The 24,871-nt window shown below is 46.6% G+C and overlaps 1 protein-coding gene across 2 annotated transcripts; it reads left to right on the top strand.

The window, feature by feature from the left end:
* The first annotated feature begins 250 nt into the window (after positions 1-250).
* On the top strand, positions 251-24,871 carry Cmbl (carboxymethylenebutenolidase homolog). Of its 2 annotated transcripts, none has more exons than XM_045139338.1 (6): positions 251-347; positions 9,642-9,875; positions 13,514-13,621; positions 19,503-19,645; positions 23,940-24,031; positions 24,670-24,871. In XM_045139338.1, exons 2-6 carry the CDS (start codon positions 9,661-9,663, stop codon positions 24,847-24,849), a joined length of 738 nt encoding a protein of 245 aa, XP_044995273.1. In that variant the 5' UTR covers positions 251-347; positions 9,642-9,660; the 3' UTR covers positions 24,850-24,871. The 2 variants fall into 2 exon arrangements, with proteins under 2 accessions (XP_044995273.1, XP_044995275.1); XM_045139340.1 differs by lacking the exon at positions 251-347 and adding an exon at positions 4,836-4,904.

Below are 24,871 nucleotides of genomic sequence, written 5' to 3'. Positions count from 1 at the left end.
TCTCTTGCAGGCTCCTTGCCAACTCCCCCCCGCCAATCGCAGACTTCACCTTGGGCCTCGTTTTTTCCTCTTGCCCACTTCTCTCCACCCCTTTCTTCCCACCCTACCCCCTTGGCCATCCTCCCTGGCCAGCACCCTCCTCCCTCGCCTCTCTCTCCTCTCCCCACCCCGGGAGGGAGGCGGGATCCGGGTCGCGCCCCAGGGCTCCGCCCTCTGGCCTCCCCGGGCGGACGGGCTGCTCAGCTCGGCCTCCTCTCCCTCTCTCCCTCTCTCTCTCTCTCTCTCTCTCTCTCTCTCTCTCTCTCTCTCTGACTGCCGGCTCCCCGCAGACTCCACGGTAACACCAGGTAGGAGCAAAGGCTCTGGGGTCTGGAGGGATTGCATTAAGACACAGGGTTTTGCCCTTGCAAAAAAGTTGTGTGTGTGTGTGTGTGTGTGTGTGTGTGTGTGTGTGGTGACTGACCCCCGTCCGTTATCCTTTTATAACAAAAAATATTTTATTTATTGATTTATTTGCGAGAGAGAGAGAGAGAGAGAGAGAGAGAGAATGGGCGTGCCAGGACCTCCACCCGCAGCAAACAAAGTCCAGGCACATACACCACCTTGTGCATCTGGCTTCACACGTGGGTCCTGGGGGGATTGAGCCTGGATCCTTAAACTTTGCAGGCAAGCGCCTTAACCACTAGGCAATCTCTCCAGCACATCCCCACCCCCCGCAAAAAAAAACAAACAAACCATATATTTCATGAAAGTGATTTATAGTCTTCATAGAAAAGTCATGATCCTGCAAGGCCACTGGTCCCTGGCAATCACCCTTTCCACCTAGGCAAACCTTCCTGTAAGTGTTTAGCCATATTCTTTCCCCTCTTCCCCCCCCCACCCCACCCCCTGCCAAGATGGGGTCTCGCTCTAGCTGAGGCTGACCTGGAACTCATACTGTAGTCCCAAGGGTGGCTTCAAACTCACAGCAATCCTTCTACCACTGCCTCCTGAGTGCTGGGCCATACGCTTTAAAAATAATTACAATCACTATATCCAAATTTATATTCTTAGCCAGGTGTGGTGGCGCATGCCTTTAATCCCAGTGCTCGGGAGTCAGAGGTAGGAGGACTGCTGTGAGTTCGAGGCCACCCTGAGACTACGTAGTGAATTCCAGGTCAGCCTGGGCTAGAGTGAGACCCTACCTCAAAAAACAAAAACAATAACAACAACAAAAAAACCCTATATTCCTTATTTCCATGTAAAAGAGCATCAAGGAGCCGTTCCTTCATGGCCTTAAATACCACCTGTAGGCTGGCCAACTTTATTGTAAAGTTTTTTATTTTATTTTATTTTATTTTATTTTATTTTATTTTATTTTATTTATTTATTTATTTGAGAGAGAGAGAGACAGAGGAAGAGGCAGAGAGAAAGAGAGAATGGGTGCACCAGGGCCTTCAGCCACTGTAAATGAACTCCAGGTAAACGCGCCCTCTTGTGTATCTGACTTAAGTGGGTCCTGGGGAATCGAACCAGGGTCCTTCAGGCTTCGCAGGCAAATGCCTTAACCACTAAGCCGTCTCTCCAGCCCCTATTGTAAAGGTATGAAGGCACTCAGTATATCCTGGTCAAAATTGGCGTCCTCGTGTGGCAGGCAGCACTTCTTTAGGGAGTGCAGAAGAGCCACGGTGTTATTAAGAGGATGACATTCTAGATGCAGGCTCAGTCTTGCCAAGAGAAAGAACAGTTTCACTCCCCACGGGCCACTGGGTCCGGCCCAGGCCTTGCTAAAACCGGGTACTGCTTTTTTTTTTTTTTTTTTTTTTTTTTTTGTCCACTTGCTGATAGAAAAAGCCACCTGTTGTTTTCAGAACCCATTTCAAACAAGGTTTACAATGATTGCTGGGCATACACGGACCCCAGGGACAGCCTGTGGCTGGCATGTAGAACGCGCCTGGCTTTCTGATTAACGCTATCTTATCCACATAGCCTCTTGCAGAATGCAAGCGTGATTGCTGAAAACTATGTACTCAGAGGCTCCACCAGTCACAAAATTAAATAAAATTAGAAGTGACCTTTCCCACTCTAGGATTTAAAAAAAAATCAAGTGTCATGCAAGTTTCTACAGCGTTTAACCTGTAAAGGGCAAACTGCCAGCCTCTCCCTGTTCCCCTCCCTGTGAAACACTTCCTTTCCATATTATCTTGTAGCTTGCCCTTGAACTTGGAGTCCATTTCTACTTGCGAACTTCCAAAGTTTCCAGAAGTTGATTCTTTTTGTTTGCTTTTTAGATATTTTATTTTTACTTATTTGAGAGAGAGGAAGAGAGAACGGGCACTCCAGGGCCTTCAGCCACTGCAAACGAACTCCAGACCCATGTACCACCTTGTGCATCTGTCTTACGTGGGACCTGGGGAATCAAACCTGGGTTCTTTGGCTTTGCAGGCCAGTGTCTTAACCACTAAGCCATTCCCTCCAGCCCCGCACCACCATTTGATTCTTTTTTTGGTTTTTTGGGGTAGGGTCTCACTCTAGCCCAGGCTGACCTGGAATTCCCTATGTAGTCTCAGGGTGGCCTCAAACTCACGGTGATCCTCCTACCTCTGCCTCCCGAGTGCTGGGATTAAAGGCGTGCGCCACCATGCCCTGCTACATAGTGAGTTTGAGGCCAGCCTAGGATATATGAAACTTTGCCTCAAAACAAATAGGTGATTATTTTCAGCAGAAGGTAAAACCATCACTTATTCCCTATGGGTATAAAAGTGAGTACTTAGGGTCTGGAGAGATGGCATAGCGGTTAAGGCGCTGGCCTAGGAAGCCTAAGGACCCAGGTTAGGCCGTACACATTTCTTCTTCTTCTTCTTCTTCTTTTTTTGGTCTTATCCTTGTAGCCTTTTAGAACATCTGCCTCTTTCTCTCCCATCCTCTACTAAAAATCCTTATTCTAAGTCGGGCGTGGTGGTGCACGCCTTAAATCCCAGCACTCAGGAGGCAGAGGTAGGAGGGTTGCCGTGAGTCCGAGGCCACCCTGAGACTACAGAATGAGTTCCAGGTCAGCCTGGGCTAGAGTGAGACCCCTACCTCGAAAAACCAAAAAATTTATTTTATTTTATTTTTATTTACTTCAGAGAGAAAGAAGTAGATAGATAGATAGACAGACAGACAGACAGACAGACAGACAGACAGACAGAAAGAAAGAATGGGTGCACCAGGGTCTCCATCTGCTGCAAACTAACTCCAGACACATGCACTGCCTTGTGCATCGGGCTTACGTGGGTCCTGGGGAATCGAACCTAGGTCCTTCGGCTTTGCAGACCAGTGCCCACCCCTTGAGTTTTGACTTAAAATTTTGCAGTGGGGGTTGTCTGTGGGAGGCCGAGCTGTGGTAGCCACAAGGGTCTCTGCGTGGGGGTCTTGCACGAATGTCTGTGGGGAAAACAGTGTGCTTTCTGCTACTAGCCACTGCGGCCCTCCCAAAGGTGCTGTCAGGGTGTCTTCTGTAACCCTGGCTTTTCCTGGTGCCACAAGTCTTCGGGGAGGCTGTGCCAGTGAAGACCACAGATCTGGTCTCAGGGTGGCCAGGGTGTGGCCTCAAATATGTATGTAATGGGCATCCATTCATTCTACCCCAATACAAGAGGAAACAGAAATCTTATCACCCCCACTCCACCCCCAGTGAAGGGCCCTATAGTGTATAGAAGAAACTTTGTGCTCCAATAGAGAGGCACCCATCTCCTCTAGCTTGGTCTCCAGGCTATTGGACTCCAGCGTGTGGTCAGTGTGGCTGAGTCATTTTGCAATTTTTTTTGTAGGTCATAGGTACCTGATAGACGGACAGATTTCTAAACTCTCTTAGAGAATGAGTCACCTTCCTCTTGTCCTAGGGAAAAAATACTTCATGTTTGTTTGCATTTCATTCCACTTACTTAGGCCGTACACATTTCTTCTTCTTCTTCTTTTTTTTTTTGTCTTATCCTTGTAGCCTTTTAGAACATCTGCCTCTTTCTCTCCCATCCTCTACTAAAAATCCTTATTCTAAGTCGGGCGTGGTGGTGCACGCCTTAAATCCCAGCACTCAGGAGGCAGAGGTAGGAGGATCACTGTGAGTTCGAGGCCACCCTGAGACTACATAGTGAATTCCAGGTCAGCTCTGAGCCTAGAGTGAGACCCTACCTCGGAAAACCAAAAAACAAAACAAAACAAAAACACTTCATTCTGAACTGGAGAGATGGCCACGTGGTTAAGGTGTTTGCCTGTGAAGCCAAAAGACCCAGGTTCCATTCCCCAGGACCCAAGTAAATCAGATGCCCATGGTGGCACGTGTGTCTGGAGTTCGTTTGCAGTGGCTGGAGGCCCTGGTGTGCCCATTCTCTCTCTCTCTCTCTGCCTGTTTCTCTCTCTCAAATAAAGTAAATAAAAATAAATCAAAAAAAAAAAAAAAAAAGAAATCCTTAAGCTACATTCACTTTTATGTCTGCATGAAGAGCGATGTCTACTTTTTTTGTTGGTCCTGAAAATTATCTTTGAATAAAGATAGTTTTGGGAGAAGCAAAAATCCTGGAAGTCCTGTACAGAAATGAATTGTACAGTCAGTCGAAGGTCAAGGGCTTGACCTGGCTCCCAGGCGGCTGTGGATAGGAACTTTATTCCTGCCTGGTCCACACTGGATTTGGCCCCTGGCACACAGGCAGCCGAGCCCACGTGGAAGGTCTGGGCAGGAGTCCAGCCTTCCGCATGTTGGCATGCTCAGGCCTGTGCTGGCTACCACCCCATTCTCTGGGACAATAAACTTGGCTCTCTGGGCTATAAAAATTCCTTTTGGAAAGTGCACATCCCTTGGAGATCAAGTCAAAAGATTTATATTACAGGCTGCTTTGGAGAACCCAGATTTCTGTGGTCCTGTGGCTCCTTGCAGATCAGCACTGGTAAGAGAGTAGCCTGTATGTATTTAGGGTTTTTATTTTTGTTTTTTAAAAGCTTTTATTTATTTGTGGGAGAGAGAGAGAGAATGGCATGCCAGGGCCTCCAGCCATTGCAAACAAACTCCAGATGCATGTGCCACCTGTGCATCTGGCTTACGTGGGTCCTGGGGGAATCGAACCTGGATCCTTTGGCTTTTCAGGCAAGTGCCTTAACCACTAAGCCATACTTCCAGCCCAGGGTTTTAATTTTTTCCTCTTCTCTCTCTGTTTCTTTTTTGTTTTTTCTAGGTAGGGTCTCACTCTAGCCTCTTTCTCTCTCTCGCAAATAAATAGATAAAAGTAATTAAAACAATTTTTTTTTTGGGGGGGTAGAGTCTTGCTCTAGGCCAGACTGACCTGGAATTCAGTATGTAGTCACAGGGTGGCCTCGAACTCATGGCGATCCTCCTACCTCTGCCTCCTGACTGCTAGGATTAAAGGTGTGCGCCACCAAGCCAAGCTTTTTTCTTTTCGGTTTTTTGAGGTAGAGTCTTGCTCTAGGCCAGATTGACCTGGAATTCACTATGTAGTCTCAGGGTGGCCTCGAGCTCACAGTGATCCTACAACCTCTGCCTCCCGAGTGCTGGGATGAAAGGCGTGCGCCACCACACCCAGCTCTCTTTTCTTTCTCTTTTTTTCAAACCATTGGTTAAAGTAACGTGAACTTTACTAATTCTTTCTTGTACGGTTTATATTTTCGGGTCTTGTTTAAAGAGATCATGCGGGCTGGAGAGATGGCTTAGCGGTTAAGCGCTTGCCCGTGAAGCCTAAGGACCCCGGTTCGAGGCTCGGTTCCCCAGGACCCACGTTAGCCAGATGCACAAGGGGGCGCACGCGTCTGGAGTTCGTTTGCAGAGGCTGGAGGCCCTGGCGCGCCCATTCTCTCTCTCTCTCCCTCTATCTGTCTTTCTCTCTGTGTCTGTTGCTCTCAAATAAATAAACAAAAATTGAAAATAAAGAGATCGCGCCTTCCTCCAACATTGCAGAAAAGGCACTCCCCTGTATTCTTCTTGGGCCAGGCTAGTTTTGTTTTCCTACTTAGATTTCAAATTGTCAGCTGAGATCGCTGCCTGTGGTGGATACAGGGTCACTGTGACTCGTTTTCTCAGCTGGGCAGTGTCCTATTCCGCCCCCCGCCCCCCGGGGATGACCCGGTAGAGCCCCCCCCCACTGTATCCTTCTGCGTACCCCTGTGAGCACACCTCACTGTGGCTGCACCTACCTGGCTGGCAGAAGTTGGCCTGGCAGCTGGCACGCCTCCCCCGGTTTCCCTCAAGCCCTCCTTCCCACTGCACCCCGGCTTGGCTGGGTCTGCATTTCAGTTCTGCGAGCAAACACACACCTACGGCCCGTCTACAATGTGCTGCTAAGACCCCCTGATGTCCCTGTGTCCCCCACTCATCTGCCCTCTGTCTGGGTATCATGGAACGCTACCTGTCGTTTGCAGATGCTGACTTATTCTGTTCTTTAAATTATTTTTATTTTTTATTTTTTTGGTTTTTCGAGGTAGGGTCTCACTCTGGTCCAGGCTCACCTGGAATTAACTCTGTAGTCTCAGGGTGGCCTTGAACTCACGGCGATCCTCCTACCTCTGCCTCCCGAGTGCTGGGATAAAAGGCACGCGCCACCACGCCCGGCTTTTTTGTTCTTTAAATTATTATGAACATTTTTTTTTTTCCAAGGTATGGTCTCTATCTAGCCCAGGCTTCATTATTTATTTATTTAGGTCTTTTTCGTTTGTTTGTTTGTTTTTGTTTTTTTTTTTAAATGTTTTTTATTTTTTAATTAATTAATTAATTTTATTATTTATTTATTTTTAGTTTTCTGAGGTACGGTTTCACTCACCGTTTGCTTGGTTGGTTTTTCGAGGTAGGGTCTCACTCTAGCCCAGGCTGACCTGGAATTCACTATGTAGTCTCAGGGTGGCTTCGAACTCACGGTGATCCTCCTACCTCTGCCTCCCGAGTGCTGGGATAAAAGGCACGCGCCACCACACCCGGCTTTTTTGTTCTTTAAATTATTATGAACATTTTTTTTTTCCAAGGTAGGGTCTCTATCTAGCCCAGGCTTCATTATTTATTTATTTAGGTCTTTTTCGTTTGTTTGTTTGTTTTTGCTTTTTTTAAATGTTTTTTATTTTTTAATTAATTAATTTTATTATTTATTTATTTTTAGTTTTCTGAGGTACGGTTTCACTCACCGTTTGCTTGGTTGGTTTTTCGAGGTAGGGTCTCACTCTAGCCCAGGCTGACCTGGAATTCACTATGTAGTCTCAGGGTGGCTTCGAACTCACGGTGATCCTCCTACCTCTGCCTCCCGAGTGCTGGGATAAAAGGCACGCGCCACCACACCCGGCTTTTTTGTTCTTTAAATTATTATGAACATTTTTTTTTTCCAAGGTAGGGTCTCTATCTAGCCCAGGCTTCATTATTTATTTATTTAGGTCTTTTTCGTTTGTTTGTTTGTTTTTGCTTTTTTTAAATGTTTTTTATTTTTTAATTAATTAATTTTATTTATTTATTTATTTTTAGTTTTCTGAGGTACGGTTTCACTCACCGTTTGCTTGGTTGGTTTTTCGAGGTAGGGTCTCACTCTAGCCCAGGCTGACCTGGAATTCACTATGGAGTCTCAGGGTGGCCTCGAACTCACGGTGATCCTCCTACCTCTGCCTCCCGAGTGCTGGGATTAAAGGCGTGCGCCACCACTACCCTGCTTTTTTTCCGGCACCTTTTTAAAAGTTTTTTTTTTTTAATTTTTATTTTATTTATGTATTTATTTAAGAGAGACAGAGAAAGAGAGGAGAATGGAGAATGGGCACGCCAGGACCTCCAGCCACTGCAAACAAACTCCAGACGCGTGCCGCCACCTTGTGCATCTGGCTTACATGGGTTCTGGGCAGTCAGACCTGAGTCCTTAGGCTTTGTAAGCAAATGCCTTAACTGTTAAGCCATCTCTTCAGTCCACTCTGCATTGGAGGTAGGGTCTTGCTTTAACCCGGGCTGACCTGGAATTCACTATGTAGTCTCAGGCTGGCCTCAAACTCACAGAAATTCTCCTATCTCAGCCTCCCAAGTGCTGACATTAAAGGCGTGTGCCATCATGCCCAGCCATTCCTAAAACTTTTTGAGTTTTTATTATGATTTATCATATTTATATAGTATCCTTACATAAAATCCTTCTTGAACGTTTCATTGCAGGGCAATATGTTGGTAGTTTGATAACTGTCCACATCTGTATGAAAATATTGAGTTTAGCTGGGCATGGTGGCATATGCTTTTAATCCCAGCACTCGGGAGGCAGAGGTAGGAGGATCTCTGTGAGTTCAAGGCCACCCTGAGACTCCATAGTGAATTCCAGGTCAGCCTGGGCTAGAGTGAAACCTTACCATAACCCCCACCCCCCCGCCAAAAAAAAACTGAATTCATTTACTACATTTATTTAATTACTTATGAGAGAGAGAGAGAGAGAAAAAACTGGCACAGCAGGGACTTAGCCACTGCAAACAAATTCCAGATGCATGCACCACCACCTTGTGCATCTGGTTTATGTGGGTCCTGGGGAATCGAACTTGGGTTGTTAGGTTTTGTAGGCAAGAATCTTAACTGCTGAGCCATCTCTCCAGCTGTTTGTTTGTTTGTTTGTTTATTTATTTATTTATTTATTTATTTATTTTCAGACTGACCTGGAATTCACTATGTATTTTCAGGATGGCCTCAAACTCACAGCCATCCTCCTACCTCTGCCTCCCAGTACTGGGATTAAAGGCGTGCGTCACCACGCCTGGCATGGCTCTTATGTTCTTTTGGCAGCCTATTTGGCAAACTATTGCACTCATTAAGGGGCTAATCCATTGAGTAGGTTCTCATGATCTCCTTGTCTCTGGAAAAGCAATCACAGGCCAATGTAGGTCTTAATCCCATCAGGGTGACAGTCAACATTAATCGCTGCGCCACTGATTTCCTTCAGAATAAATGCCGTAAATGGAACAAACAGGACTTTCCTTCAGTAATCTTTTTATTTATTTATTTAAAAATGGTTAAACTTTATTTTAGAGAGAGCAAGAGCGAAAGAATTGGCACGAAAAGAGCCTCAGCCACTGAAATCGCACTCCAGATGCTTGCGCCACCTAGTGGGCATTTGCAATCCTGCGCCTGCCTCTTTTTGTGTGTCTGGCTTATGTGGGATCTGGAGGGTGGAACATGGGTCCTTAGGCTGCACAGGCAAGCACCTGAATCATTAAGCCATCTCTCCAGCCCTTCAGTAAGCTTTATTTATTTATTTTATTTTATTTGAGAGAGAGCAGCAATGGGAGCATCTGGGGCCGCTAGCAAACGAACTCCAGACGCCTGTGCCACTTTGTGCATCTGTCTAATCTGTGTGCTGGGGAATCAAACCTGGGTCATTAGGCTTCGCAGGCAAATGCCTTAACTGCTAAACCATCTCTCCAGCCCTCCTCCCCCCTTTCAGTAACCTTTTTGTTTGTTTGTTTTGAGGTAGGGTCTCACTCTAGCTCAGGCTGACCTGGAATTCACTATGTAGTCTCAGAGTGGCCTCGAACTCACGGTGATCCTCCTACCTCTGCCTCCCAAGTGCTGGGATTAAAGGTGTGCACCACCGCGCCCGGCTTCCATTTCAGCAATCTTGACAGCAGTTTACTCTAGATTTTCATCACTCAGTATAATGCGTTATTTCTCTCTTCAGCCCAACGTCAGAAACACCAATGGCTAACGAAGCTTATCCCTGTCCATGTGACATTGGCGACAGGCTGGAGTATGGAGGCATGGGCCATGAAGTTCAGGTTGAGCACATCATGGCTTATATCACCCGACCTCCTGTGGACACGGGCAAGGCTGTGATTGTCATTCAAGATATCTTTGGGTGGAAACTGCCCAACACCAGGTATATGGTCGACATGATTGCCAGAAATGGATACACGTACGTATGAATTATCTTCCTTTGCTTAAGTTCTCGTATATTTTTTTGTCGTTCATCTTGTTTGTTTCTCTTCTCTTTCATTTTTATTTATTTGCAAGCAGAGAGAGAGAGATAGAGGGAAGAGAGACAGCCAGAGAGAAAATGGGTGCACCGTGGCCTCCAGCTGCTGCAGATGAATTCCAGATGCATGCACCACTTTGTGCATCTGACTTTATGTGGGTACTGGGGAATTGAACCCAGGTTGTTAGGCTTTGCGGGCAAGTGCCTTAACTGTTGAGACATCTCTCCAGCCCTATTTTTTTTTTTTCCTTTCAAGAAGACAATAAGCAGGGCTCGAGATATGGCTTAGTGGTTAAGATGCTTGCCTGTGAAGGCTAAGGACCTAGGTTCAATTCTCCAGGTCCCACATAAGCCAGATGCACATGGTGGCACATGTATCTGGAGTTTGTTTGCAGTGGCTAATGGTCCTGGTGTGCCCTTTCTTACTCTCTCTCTCTTCTCTCTGTCTCTAATGAATAAATAAAAATAAAGAAATCAGAAAAAAATATTCAAAAGCAAAACAGGGTTGGAGAGATGGCTTAACGGTTAAGGAGCTCACTTGCAAAGCCAAAGGACCCAGGTTTGATTCCCCAGCAAGCCAGATGCGCAAGGTGGCGCATGAGGCTACAGTTTGTTTCTGGTGGCCAGAGGTCCTGGTATGCCCTCTCTCTCTCTCTCTCTCTGCCTCTTCCTCCCCATCAAATAAATAATTAAATAATAGGGCCGGGTGTGGTGGCGCATGCCTTTAATCCCAGTACTCAGATCACTGTGAGTTCAAGACCAGCCTGGGATGACAGAGTTCTAGGTCAGCCTGGGCTAGAGTAAGACCCTACCTCAAAAAAAAAAAAAAAAACCTTTAGAAAAAAATAAAAAGGGGCTGGAGAGATAGATGGCTTAGCGGTTAATTGCTTGCCTGTGAAGCCTAAGGACCCCGGTTCAAGGCTCAATTCCCCAGGACCCACGTTAACCAGATGCACAAGGGGGCACATGCGTCTGGAGTTCGTTTGCAGTGGCTGGAGGCCCTGGCGCGCCCATTCTCTCTTTCTATCTGCCTCTTTCTCGCTTTGTCGCTGTCAAATAAATAAAAGTACCAAAAATTAAAAAAAAAAAAAAGAAAAAACGAAAAAAATAAAGTTAGTTCACATTTTTGCCTGGTCACTTGGCCACAGCCCCTTCTGATAAAGATGGTCATTGCTCATCCCTCATGTGCCCTGGTATTGATGGAAACTTCCAGGAGGATGGAGGTTGGCAGGAAGAGAGTAAGATTTCCCACCTGCCCTGAGCCCGTAGGCCCCCCAACTTCCCTTTGTTTTTCCTAGCACAGGCTGGAAAGCCAGGGTGCCCCAACTTTGTCTGCATTGGGTGAAAAGATGACTTACCCTTGATGTTTCGGTTTCCATCCCAGCTCTTCTGCTGAGGAGGAGGCCGGGCTATGTAAGCGCATCGCTGACCCGCATTGTCCCTGTCTTGTCCAGACATGACAAAGTCACCTCAAGGACCATGGCTCCTTCCTTCCCGCGCGCTTGTGTGGGACAGGAGTCACTGGGAAGTCATGTCACAAAGGCAGAGGTTCTCAGTTCACCCAGGTCACCCCACTGCCAGCAGCCGCTGGGAGGGGACCGACCGGGCTTACTGTCGTTTTCCGTGTGTCCCAAGCTGCAGTGAGGCCATTACGTGACGGAGGCACCTCTGAGTTACAATGCTTCTTCCCGGGCACACCAGCCGCTTTTTACTTTTATTTATTATTTATTTTAACCACTCACTTTTTATTTTTATTTATTTGTTTATTTTAACCATTCACTTTTTATTTTTGTTTGTTTTAACCACTCACTTTTTATTTTTATTTTTTTTAATTTTTATTTATTTTTTAAAATTTTTATTAACATTTTCCATGATTATAAAAAAATATCCCATGGTAATTCCCTCCCTCCCCACCCCCACACTTTCCCATTTGAAATTCCATTCCCCATCATATTACCTCCCCATTACAATCATTGTACTTACATATATACAATATCAACCTATTAAGTACCCTCCTCCCTTCCTTTCTCTTCCCTTCATGTCTCCTTTTTAATTTACTGGCCTCTGCTACTAAGTATTTTCATTCTCACGCAGAAGCCCAATCATCTGTAGCTAGGATCCACATATGAGGGAGAACATGTGATGCTTGGCTTTCTGGGCCTGGGTTACCTCACTTAGTATAATCCTTTCCAGGTCCATCCATTTTTTTTTTTTTTAAATTTTGTTTATTTATTTGAGAGCGACAGACACAGAGAGAAAGACATATAGAGGAAGAGAGAGAGAATGGGCGCGCCAGGGCCTCCAGCCTCTGCAAACGAACTCCAGATGCGTGCGCCCCCTTGTGCATCTGGCTAACGTGGGACCTGGGGAACCGAGCCTCGAACCGGGGTCCTTAGGCTTCACAGGCAAGCGCTTAACCACTAAGCCATCTCTCCAGCCCAGGTCCATCCATTTTTAAAAAGTGAGTGGTTAAAAAAAAAAAAAAAAGCCGGGCGTGGTGGCGCACACCTTTAATCCCAGCACTCGGGAGGCAGAGGTAGGAGGATCGCTGTGAGTTCGAGGTCACCCTGAGGCTCCATAGTGAATTCCAGGTCAGCCTGGACCAGAGTGAGACCCCTACTTGGGGGAAAAAAAAAAAAATCAGGGGCTGGAGAGATGGTTTAGCGGTTAAGCGCTTGCCTGTGAAGCCTAAGGACCCCGGTTCGAGGCTCGGTTCCCCAGGTCCCACGTTAGCCAGATGCACAAGGGGGCGCACGTGTCTGGAGTTCATCTGCAGTGGCTGGAAGCCCTGGTGTGCCCATTCTCTCTCTCTCTATCTTCCTCTTTCTGTCTCTCTCTGTCGCTCTCAAATAAATAAATAAAAATGAACTTAAAAAAAAAAATCAGGAAGAAAAGAAGAGTGAGGGGGAAGTGGTTGGGCGTATTGGTAAAGGTCTCATTGCAGTCCTGTGGCAGTGAGACTTGAGCTTGGGTTTGGGGTGTTGTGCCCAGCCTCGCAGGAGAAACCTAAGCGTCGTCGGTGCCAGCTGTTTTGGTAAATCATGGCATTGGCTCTGGGCCCCCTGGATCGACTCATGAAAGAATGACAGGAACTCAGAGCCTGGCTTGTTTTCCTCTGTGAAGTCTTCTAGAACAGTCTGTGGACTTTACTCCCAGGGCAGGAAATGGTGTTTTGTTGGCAGAGTTGGGGTGTTGGGGGGGGTGCGGGCGGGGAGGGATTGCTCAGTCACAGTGATTGGCTGTGCCTCTCAGGTGAGTGTGTAACCTCCAGCCAAGACTAATTCCAAATTGCAGAAGACTCCTTGGCCTGCGTTGGGGTGGGGGGCAACTCTGTAGGCCACCCACCCGGGCCTGTTCGTTCCTGCAGTGGACTTAGGGTCAACCTCATGCTGCTGGGGGGCTGTTTGGCTGCCCTTGTGCCAGGGTAACGGCTCCAGCTGGTCTCCTTGCTACCATTGTAGCTGGCCTCTGGGGCTCAAGCCTTTTGCCTTGCCTGTGACTTGAATTGCCAACCTCGCAGGCTGCTTAATAAATCCGAGCAAACACTGAGCTTGGGCAACCATGCCCATATTTTCCAGAGCCATCCTTCCGGACTTCTTTGTGGGGCAGGAGCCATGGGACCCGGCTGCTGACTGGTCCACATTCCCCAAGTGGCTGGAAACAAGAAATGCCAGAAAGATCAATCGGTGAGTCATCAGTGGACATGGCTGTATGACAGAGTCCCAGGAATGAGACAGGTTCCTTCTCTCCCTCCCTCCTGCATATGACTTCAAAGAGCCACTGGGCAAGAGTGTGTTCTACAGTGTGAAGAAAACAGAACAAACAAACAAACAAACAAAAAAAACCCACACGTATTTTAAAAAGCTAGGTATGGGCTGGAGGCATGGCTTAGCACTTAAGGCAGTTGCCTGCAAAACCAAAGGATGGAGGTTTGATTCCCCTGCACCCACGTTAGCCAGATGCACAAGGTGGCGCACGCACGTGGAGTTTGTTTGCAGTGACAGGAGGCCCTGGCGTGCCCATTCTCTCTCTCTCTCTGTCAAATAAATAAATAAAAATAAAACATTGAGGGCTGGAGAGATGGCTTAGCGGTTAAGGACTTGCCTGTGAAGCCTAAGGACCCCGGTTCGAGGCTCGGTTCCCCAGGTGCCCAGATGCACAAGGGGGCGCACACGTCTGGAGTTTGTTTGCAGAGGCTGGAAGCCCTGGTGCGCCCATTCTCTCTCTCTCCCTCTATCTGTCTTTCTCTCTGTGTCTGTCGCTCTCAAAAAAACAAAACAAAACAAAACAAAACAAACAAACAAACAAACAAACAAAAAAAAAAACATTGAGGGCTGGGCATGGTGGCACACTACTTTAATCCCAACCCTTGCGAGGCAGAGGTAGGAGGATCACTGTGAGTTCAAGGCCAGCCTGACTTTACATAGTGAATTCCAGGGCAGCCTGGGCTAGAGTGAGACCCTACCTTAAAAACAAAACAAAAAAAAACCATCAAAATATGTATTTTATTTTTAGTTATTTATTTGAGAGAGAGAGAGAGAATGGGCCTCTAGCCACTGTGAACAAACTCCAGACTCACGTGCCATCTTGTGCATCGTTTATGTGGGTCCTGGGGAATCGAACCTGGGTCTTTTGGCTTTGCAGGCAAGCACCTTGACCGCTAGCCCATCTCTCCAGCCCCCGAGAAATGCTCCTTGCCACTGAGGTGAGGGGATGAGGTGGAAATGGAGGGTTGGAGTCCTTGTGTCCAACCAGATGTCTGTAAGGGACAGGAAATGGATCCGGAACGCTTAGGCATTCAAGTAGGACTCCGTATGCCTCAGCTGGCATCATCCTCTGGCAGTTCTCATCTCTGGCTGGCAAGCTGTCTGGCCTTAGCTCCATCTTCTGTGTGCCCCCCCCCCCAACCCACCAACCTAAGAGTCTAGATTGGCTTTGATTGGTCGGAAGGTCACCTGGGACGTGCAGGTGACTGCTCTGCTCTGCTCTGGTTGGCTTGCCGTGAGTCAGACAGACCTGCAGCGATGGCCGAACCTGCCAGAGAACACAGAGGGAGAATGCTGCTGTTGCAGAATGGACAGGAGCAGAGTTGAACAAGGAAACAACTCACTGTTCACTCATCAGAGAATTCTCTTTCTGTTTTTTTTTTTTTTTCAAATTTTTATTAACAACTTCCATGATTATAAAAAATATCCTATGGTAATACCCTCCCTCCCCCCACTTTCCCCTTTGAAACTCCACTCTCCATCATATCCCCTCCCCATCTCAGTCAGTCTCTCTTTTATTTTGATGTCATCATCTTTCCTCCTGTTATGATGGTCTTGTGTAGGGAGTGTCAGGCACTGTGAGGTCATGGATATCCAGGCCATTTTGGGTCTGGAGGAGCATGTAGTAAGGAGTCCTACCCTTCCTTTGGCTGTTACATTCTTTCTGCCACCTCTTCCGCAATGGACCCTGAGCCTTGGAAGGGATGAGCACTCCTCCCCAGTACCATGATACCTTCTGAGTCATCCCAAGGTCACTGCCATCTGAAAAGAGAAAATTCTCTACCAAAAGTGAGAGTAGCATTCATATAAGGGTGTGAACATTAAGAGAAGTGCTCACTGGGCAGTTTGATAAGCACAGTATATACATTTAGCCAGACAGCAGCAGACATTATACCTCTAGGGCTCACGACTACCCCTGTTTTAAGTTTTCAGTATCAGGGATGTATTCCCTCCCATGGAGCGGGCCTCCAGTCCAATTAGAGGGCAGTTGGTTTCCACCATGACAGACGTGCCACTATTGCACCCGTTGGATCATATGGCCTGACTGGCCAAACTTAAGGTTTGCCGTGTCCACTGTTGAGTATCTTCACTGGTGATTTTTCTCTCTCTCTCCCATTGAACTGCATGCAGAATGTCTTCTTCCATCATCAGAGAATTTTCACAGACTGCAGATAGCTCAGCAGGTCACATGCTTGCCTTGCAAGCATGAGAACCTGAGTTCAATCACTAGACGCAACATGAAAGAAAGAAAGAAAGAAAGAAAGAAAGAAAGAAAGAGGGAAAGAAGAAAAACAATAATAGACTAGATCATGTGTCCCTGTAATCCCTGACACTTGAAGTCTAGTTAATCTGGCCTAAGTGAGTTCCAGGCCAATGGGAGATCCTGTCTCAAAAAAGATGGATGCGGGGAAGGAGAGCTGGCAGATTGGCTTAGTGGTCAAGGCATTTGCCTGCAAAGCCAAAGGACCTGGGTTCAATTCCCCAGGACCCACGTAAGCCAGATGCACAAGGGGGCGGACATGTCTAGAGTTTTGTTTGTAGTGTCTAGAGCCTTGGAGTTCCCATTCTCTCTCTTTCTCCCTCTTCCTCTGTGTCAAATAAATAAAAATAAAATATTTTTTTAAAAAAGGTGGATGTGGCTGGAGAGATGGCTTAGCAGTTAAGGTGCTAGCCTGCAAAGCCTAAGGACCCATGTTTGACTCCCCAGATCCCATCTAAGCTAGAGGCACAAGGTGACCCATGCACAAGGTTGCACATGTGTCTGGAGTGTGATTACAGCTGGAGGCCCTGGCATGCCAATTCTCTCTCTCTCTCTCTCTCTCTCATACACACACAGACAATAAAAAGAGTTAGGCTTATAGGCTTGCCTCAAAAAAAAAAAAAAAAAGTGTATAAGAGATACCACTAGTGAAAATACTCAACAGTGGACACTGCAAGCCTTATAATTGGCCAGCCAGGCCAGATGAGCCAATGGGTGCAATAGTGGCATGTCTGTCATGGTGGAAACCAATTGCCCTCTAATTGGACTGGAGGCCTGTTCCAGGGGAGGGAATACATCACTGATACTGAAAACTTAAAACAGGGGTAGTCATCAACCCTAGGGGTGTAACATCTGCTGATGTCTGGATAAGTGTATATACTATGCTTATCAAACTGCCCAGTAAGCACTTCTCTTAATATTTATACCCTTATATTAACGGTACTCTCACTTTGGGTAGAGAATCTTCTCTTTTCAGATGGCAGTGACCTTGGGATGACTCAGAAGGCACCATGTTGCTGGAAAGAAGTGACAGGAGTGCTCAGCACTGCAATATCTCTATCACACCTTCCAAGGCTCAGGGTCCATTGCGGAAGAGGTGGCAAAAAGAATGTACAAGCCAAAGGAAGGGCAGGACTCCTTACAACGTGCTCCCCCCAGACACAAAATGGCCTGGATATCCATGACCTCACAGTGCCTGACACTACCTACACAAGACCATCATAAGAGGAAGAATCATGACATCAGAATAAAAGAGAGTGATTGAGAGGGAAGGGGATATGATGGAGAATGGAATTTCAAAGGGGAAATTGGGGAGGGGGAGGGAGGTTATTACCATGGGATATTTTTTATAATCATGGAAAATGTTAATAAAAATTGAGAAAAAAGAAAAAAAAGAAAAAGAAAAAAAAAGTGTATGGCACCTGAAAAACAACACCTGATGCCCATATCAACACACATATATGTACCTGCACACACACACACACACATAACATACAGAAGAATTAAAAACAATTGTTTTGAGGTAGGGTTTCACTCTAGCTCAGGCTGACCTGGAATTCACTACATAGTCTCAGGGTGGCCTCGAACTCATGGCGATCCTTTTACCTCTACCTCCCGAGTGTTGGGACTAAAGGCGTGTGCTATCGTGCCTGGCTAATTTTTTAAATTTAGTTTTATTTTTAGAGAGAGAGAGAATTGGAGGGAGAGAGAATTGCCATGCCAAGTTTTCAGCCACTACAATCAAATGCCAGATGCTTGTGACTCTTCGTGTGCATGTGCGAGCTTGCCTTGCCTAATCTTTTGTGCATCTGGCCTATGTGGCATCAGGAGAGATCAAACTTGGGTCCTTAGGCTCCACAGGCAAGGGCTTTAACCGCTAAGCCATCTCCCCAGCCCTCACAGAAGAATTTTCCTAGAGCTTGTCTTCCTCCTTGTCTCACCCAAGGAAGGCAGTTATTCCTAAAATCAAAGAAGTAAAGAAAAAAGAATATCAAAATGACAAAATTATTGCTTGTCAATTTTATTTTGCACTAACATAACAATACTTGCACGGGGCTGGAGCGATGGCTTAGCGGTTAAGCGCTTGCCTGTGAAGCCTAAGGACCCTGGTTCGAGGCTCGATTCCCCAGGACCCACATTAGCCAGATGCACAAGGGGGCGCACGCATCTGGAGTTTACTTGCAGTGGCTGGAGGCCTCTCTCTCTCTCTCTCTCTGCCTCTTTCTGTCTCTGTCACTCTCAAACAAATAGAAATGAACAAAAAAGATTAAGAAAAATACTTGCACACACAGATACATGATGCATTCATTTAAATGTGTGCAAATATAGATTATGCTTGCAATCCCAGCACTTGGGAGGCTGAGGCAGGAAGATAAGGAGTTCAAGGTTGTCCTGGCTACATGACACATTGTCTAAAAAAACACAAAGAAGCCGGGTGTGGTGGTGCACGCCTTTAATCCCAGCACTCAGAAGGCAGAGGTAGGAGGATCGCAGTGAGTTCGAGGTCACCCTGAGACTCCATAGTGAATTCCAGGTCAGCCTGGGCTAGAGTGAGACCCTACCTCAAAAAACAAAAAATAATAAATGAATAAATAAAAATAAAATAAAAAAAACACAAAGAGGGCTGGAAGGATGGCTTAGCCGTTAAGGCATTTGCCAGCAAAGCCAAAGGACCCAGGTTCGATTCCCCAAGACCCACGTTAGCCAGATGCACATGGGGGCACATGTGTCTGGAGTTCGTTTGCAGTGGCTGGAGGCCCTGGCGTGCCCATTGTCTCTCTCTCTCTAAATAAATAAATAAAGTATTAAAAAAAAAAAAACCACAAAGAAAGGGCTGGAGAGATGGCTCTTCAGTTAAGGTGCTTGCCTACAAAGCCTAATGACCCGGGTTTAATTCCCCAGTATCCACATAAAAGCCAGATGCACAAAGTGATGCATGCATCTAGAGTCTATTTGCAGAGGCTGGAGGCCCTGGTGCACCCATTCTCTCTGTCTCTTCTATCCCTGCTTGCAAATAAATGAATTTTTTTTTTTTTTTCGAGGTAGGTTTTCACTCTAGCCCAGGCTGACCTGGAATTCACTCTGTAGTCTCAGGGTGGCCTCAAACTCACAGTGATCCTCCTACCTCTGCCTCCCGAGTGCTGGGATTAAATGCATGCTCCAGCACGCCTGGTTTAAATAAATTTTATTTTATTCTATTTTGGTTTTTCAAGTTAGAATTTCTCTCTACCCAGGCTGACCTAGAATTCACTATGTAGTCTCAGGGTGGCCTTGAACTCACAGCAATCCTCACACCTCTGCCTCCCCAGTGCTGGGATTAAAGGCATGCACCACTACGCCCTGCATAAATAAATTTTTTTTTTTTGAGGTAGGGTCTCACTGTAGCCCAGGCTGCCCTGGGATTCACTATGAAGTCTCAGGGTGGCCTCGAACTCACGACAATCCTCCTACCTCTGCCTCCCGAGTGCTGGGATTAAAGGTGTGCGCCACCACGTCGGGCTGTCAACCCCCAGTCCTTCAATGCCTGTTCTTCCTTTCTAGAGAGGTGGATGCTGTCTTGAGGTTTCTGAAACAACAATGCCATGCCCAGAAGATTGGCACCGTGGGCTTCTGCTGGGGCGGGGCTGCTGTGCACCACGCGATGGTGACGTACCCAGAGCTCCGGGCAGGAGTGTCCCTCTATGGTAAGCCCCCCTGTTCGGTTTTACTCACTGAAATCGGGAGTGGTCATTGTCACAAACATCTCCCACGTGGCGCAACATAAAACCCAACAGTGAGAGATGTGCCAGTTAAGAAGCTTGGCTTTAAGAATCTGGAAATAGGGCCGGAGGGGAGAGATGGCTTAGGTTAAGGCACTTGCCTGCAAAGCCAAAGGACCCGGGTTCAACTCCCTAGGACCCACGTAAGCCAGGTGCACAAGGTGACACATGTATCTGGAGTTCGTTTTCAGTGACTGGAGGCCCAGGCATGTCTATTTATTTTTCTCTCTCTCTCTAATAAATATATAAAAATAAATAAGTTTTTTTTTTTTTTTTTTAAAGAATCTGGGTGTCAGGGTCTGTTGTGGAAGAGGTGGTGGGAAGAATGTAAGAGCCAAAGGAAGGGTAGGACTCCTTACAACGTGCTCCTCCAGACACAAAATGGCCTGGATATCCGTGACCTCACAGTGCCTGACACTACCTACACAAGACCATCATAAGAGGAGGAAAAGATCATGACATCAAAATAAAAGAGAGACTGATTGAGAGGATGAGGGGATATGATGGAGAGTGGAGTATCAAAGGGGAAAGTGGGGGAGGGAGGGCATTACCAGGGGATATTGTTTACAATCATGGAAGTTGTTAAAACTTTGGGGGAAAAAAAAAAGAATCTAAGCATATACCAGGCATGGTGGCTGAAACCTGAATCACAGCCCTTGGGAGGCTGAGGTAGGAATATCAATGATTTTGAGGCCACCCTGAGACTCCATAGTGAATTCCAGGGCAGCCTGGGCTAGAGTGAGACCCTACCTCGAAACATCAACAAACAAAACAAAATATGGACAGCAACTTTTCACATTCCAGCCAAAATGAACCAAAAATTTCATAGAAATGAACTAAGAGCACTGTATCCATATATAGAAAACTGCATGCTAGGGTTGGAGTGATGGCTCAGTGGTTAAAAGCGCTTGCTTGAAAGCCTGACAGCCTGAGTTTGATTCCCCAGTACCCGCGTAGATACGCAAAGTGGTGCATGAACTTGGAGGTCGTTTACAAGGACAAGAGGCACTAGGGTACCCATTCTCATTCTGTCTCTCTTTGCAAATGAATAAGCTTATTTATTTATTTGAGAGACAGTGAGATAGAGAGAGAATGGGTGCACCAGGGCCTCTATCCACTGCAAATAAGCTCCAGACACATGCACCACCTTGTGCATATGGGTTACGTGTGTCCCGGGGGGAATGGAACTTGGGTCCTTTGGCTTTGCCGGAAGTGCCTCAACCAACCGTTAAGCCATCTCTCCATCCCTAAATACACACACACACACACACATACATATATATATACACACACATATATTTGGTTTTCCAAGAGAGAGTCTCATTCTATCCTAGGCTGACCTGGAATTCACTATGTAGTCTCAGGGTGGCCTCGAACTCACAGCAATCCTTCTACCTCTGCCTCCCGAGTGCTGGGATTAAAGGTGTGTGCCACTATGCCCAGGTAAAATATATATATACATTTTTTAAAAAAAGAAAGAAACTGCACACTAAACCCATGATTTAGTATTCAGACTAGTATATGAGGCTAGCATATCATAGTATACCATAGTTATACAGGTACCAATAATGCTTATTTGGACTAATGGTTCCTCACTGTTACATTTTCACCTACTAGTAGCACAAATTAAAAATCTTACTGTGTGCCTGCAAAGCCAAAGGATCGTGGATTGATTCTTCAGGACCCACGTAAGCCAGATGCACAAGGGGGCGCATACATCTGGAGTTCATTTGCAGTGGGCTGGAGGCCCTGGCGTGGCCATTCTCTCTCTCTCTCAAATAAATAAGTAACTAATAATAATAATAATAATAATTTTACTGTAGTCCTCCTACCATAGACACCCCTGTGCTGGGATTGAAGTCATGTGCCACACTGCCCAGCCAGGAAAAAATCTTTGTTCGAGGTAGAGTCTCACTCTAGCCCAGGCTGACCTGGAATTCACTACGTAAGTCTCAAGTTGTCCTCGAACTCACGGAGATCCTCCTACCTCTACTTCCGGAGGGCTGGGATTAAAGGTGTGTGCCGGCAGGCCTGGCTAGAAAAAAAGAAATCTTTTAAGCATTTACTTACATGAAAGTCAAACTGAGTGTGGCTCATACATCTTTTATTTTATTATATTTTTGGCTTTTTGAGGTAGGGTCTCACCTTAGCTCAGGCTAACCTGGAATTCACTATGTAGTCTCAAGGTGGCCTCGAACTCACCGCAATCCTCCTACCTCTGCCTCCCGAGTGCTGGGATTACAGGCATGCACCACCATGCCCGGCTACATCATACACCTTTTAATCTCAACACTCAGGAGTCTGTGGAGAATTGTGAGTTTGAGGCCAGCGTGGGCCACACAGTGACAACAATGAAATCAACTCAGTACCATTTATTAGTTAGCCTAAGGGTGTCTGGATTAAAGGTGCTCCTAGCTGGACGTGTCACTAGCGCCATCTGCTGGCTCTGGTTGTGTGGCACGTGATTTACAGACCCTTGTAGGACTCCAGACAACCTTTTTGCCTGTGGTTGTCCTTCCCATGGCTCTAGAGAGGAGTGATGGATGAGAGAGACCCACTGTGTGCTACTGGCAGGAACTAGAGAAAAAAAAAAAAGTTATTTCTCAACCTATTATTATTATTTTTTTTTGAGGTAGGGTCTTGCTGTAGCCCAGGCTGCCCTGGAATTCGCTATGTAGTCTCATGGCCATCCTCCTACCTCTGCCTCCCAAGCGCTGGGATTAAAGGCGTGTGTCACCCCATCCTGTTCTTTTGCTCTTTTTACACAGTTCCAGCTCCACTTTAAAAAGAAAATTATTTGCAAGCAGAGAGACAGACAGAGGGAGGGAGGGAGGGAGGGGGAAGAGGAGAATGGGCATGCCAGAGCCTCCAGGCACTGCAACCAAACTGTGGATGCATGTGCCACTTTGTGTATCTGGCTTTACATGGGCACCGGGGAATCAGACTTGGGTCGTTGGGCTTTGCAGGCAAGTGCCTTAACTGCTGAACTACCTCTCCAGCCTCTGGCCACTTTCTTATTTATTTATTTATTTTTGATTGTTCAAAGTATAGTTTCATTCCAGCCCAGGCTGCCCTGGAATTTACTGTTATCTTAGGGTGGCCTCGAACTCGCAGCAATCCCCTAACTCTGGTCTCCTGAGTGCTTGGATTAAAGGCACATACCACCATGTCTAGCATCTGGATACTTTTTTCTACTTACATGTATACAGTACCATCCTATTAGGTCCTCCCCTTCCTCGTTTCCTATTCCCTTTATATCTCCTTTCTCTCTTACTGGCCTATGCTACTGAGTTTTCTTCCTACTCACACAGAAGACCAGTTATTTGTAGCTAGGATCCACATATGAGAGAGAGCATGTGACATTTGGTTTCCTGGGCCTGGGTTACCTTTTTAATTTAATTTATTTAAGAGCGTGAGAGAAAGATGCAGATAGAAAGAATGGGTGCACCAGGGCCTCCAGCCCTGGCAATTGTGCATCATGTGGGTCCTTGGGAATCAAACCTGGGTTCTCTGGATTTGCAGGCAAATGCCGTAACTGCTAAGCCATTTCCCCAGCTTCCCCCACCTTTTTAAAAAAATTTTTTGAGGTAGGGTCTCACTCTGGTCCAGGCTGACCTGGGATTCACTGTGGAGTCTCAGAGTAGCCTCAAACTCACAGTGATCCTTCTACCTCTGCCTTCTGAGTGTTGGGATTAAAGGCGTGCGCCCCCGCGGCCGGCTCTGGACATTTAAAAAATATTTATTTAGAGAGAAAGAGGCAGATAGAATGTGTGTGCCAGGGTCTCTAGTCACTGCAAGCGAACTCCAGATGCTTTATGTGGATACTGGGGAATTGAACCTGGGTCTTTAAGCTTCACAGACAAGGGCCTTAACCACTAAGACATCTCTCCAGCTCCGGACACATTTTAAAAAAATTTTTTATTTATTTATGTGAGAGCGACAGAGAAAGAGGCAGATGGAGAGAGAGAGAATGGGCGCGCCAAGGCTTCCAGCCATTGCAAATGAACTCCAGACGCGTGCGCCCCCTTGTGCATCAGGTTTATGTGGGTCCTGGGGAATCAAGCCTTGAACCGGGGTCCTTAGGCTTCACAGGCAAGCACTTAGCAGCTAAGCCTTATCTCCAGCCCTCCGGACACTTTTCACTTTGTCAAACCTAACCATGTCTGGGCGGTGCTGCCTGGTGTAACTGGAAATCCCGTTTCCATTGACCTGTTTGCAGGCATCATCAAAGACACTGAGGACTGGTATGGTCTGAAGAACCCCACTCTGTTCATCTTCGCCGAGAACGACTCCCTGATTCCGCTTGAACAAGTGAGTGCCATCTTTCCTCTTGTTACTGTGTGTTCAGTGATATGTGTGTGTGTGTGTGTGAAGTCCTAAAGAAATCACTCACTGCTCTAAAGTTTTCCATTGTTGACATTGCAAACACGGAGCTCATCAGGGACATAGAATGAAACCACAGGCCCCAAGTGTGGGCACTTGGCAGACATGGGAAGTGCGTGTTCTTTGCACAGCCTGGACAGTTTCTGCCTTTTCTCCTCCCTGGCAACTCATGAGTTACCATGTCTGCCTCCTCACAGACAGACTGGTTAAATCGAGAAGGTTGATGAGGAAGAAGTTGACAGAGTGTAACTCAAAAGCCGTCATTTGAGCCGGGCGTGGTGGCGCACGCCTTTAATCCCAGCACTCGGGGAGGCAGAGGTAGGAGGATCGCCGTGAGTTCGAGGCCACCCTGAGACTACAGAGTGAATTCCAGGTCAGCCTGAGCTAGAGTGAGACCCTACCTCGAAAAACTCACAGCCATCCTCCTGAGTGCTGGGACTAAGGGTGTGTGCCACTGTTTTTTTAATGTTTATTTAAGAGCTTAAAGCATTGATGTTAAGTCTCTCTGAAGACTCGCCGTACTGAAAAGTCCAATTCTTTCAGTCACAAAATCTTTTCTGTGCCAGGTCTCTTTGCTGAACCAGAAGTTGAAAGAACAGTGCAAAGTTGATTATCAAATTAAAACGTTTTCGGGGCAAACTCATGGCTTTGTGCACAGGAAGAAAGAAAACTGCTCCCCTGCTGACAAGCCTTACATCGATGAGGCGAGAAGGAATTTAATTGAATGGCTGAACAAGTACATTTAGAAACAAACTTTTTCAGCATTAG

Source organism: Jaculus jaculus, chromosome 21, assembly GCF_020740685.1.
Source record: "Jaculus jaculus isolate mJacJac1 chromosome 21, mJacJac1.mat.Y.cur, whole genome shotgun sequence".
NCBI lineage: Eukaryota > Metazoa > Chordata > Mammalia > Rodentia > Dipodidae > Jaculus > Jaculus jaculus.
The sequence above is the reverse complement of the archived record's forward strand: the minus strand, read 5'-3'. Positions and strand labels throughout refer to the sequence as shown.

What these genes read in the sequence shown, in the direction of transcription:
- Cmbl (XM_045139338.1), top strand. Translation starts at nt 9,661, where the DNA reads ATGGCTAACGAAGCTTATCCCTGTCCATGTGACATTGGCGACAGGCTG. An exon ending in AATGCCAGAAAGATCAATCG is followed by an intron (nt 13,622 to 19,502) that starts GTGAGTCATCAG and finishes CTTCCTTTCTAG; the next exon opens with AGAGGTGGATGCTGTCTTGA. An exon ending in CCCTGATTCCGCTTGAACAA is followed by an intron (nt 24,032 to 24,669) that starts GTGAGTGCCATC and finishes TTTCTGTGCCAG; the next exon opens with GTCTCTTTGCTGAACCAGAA.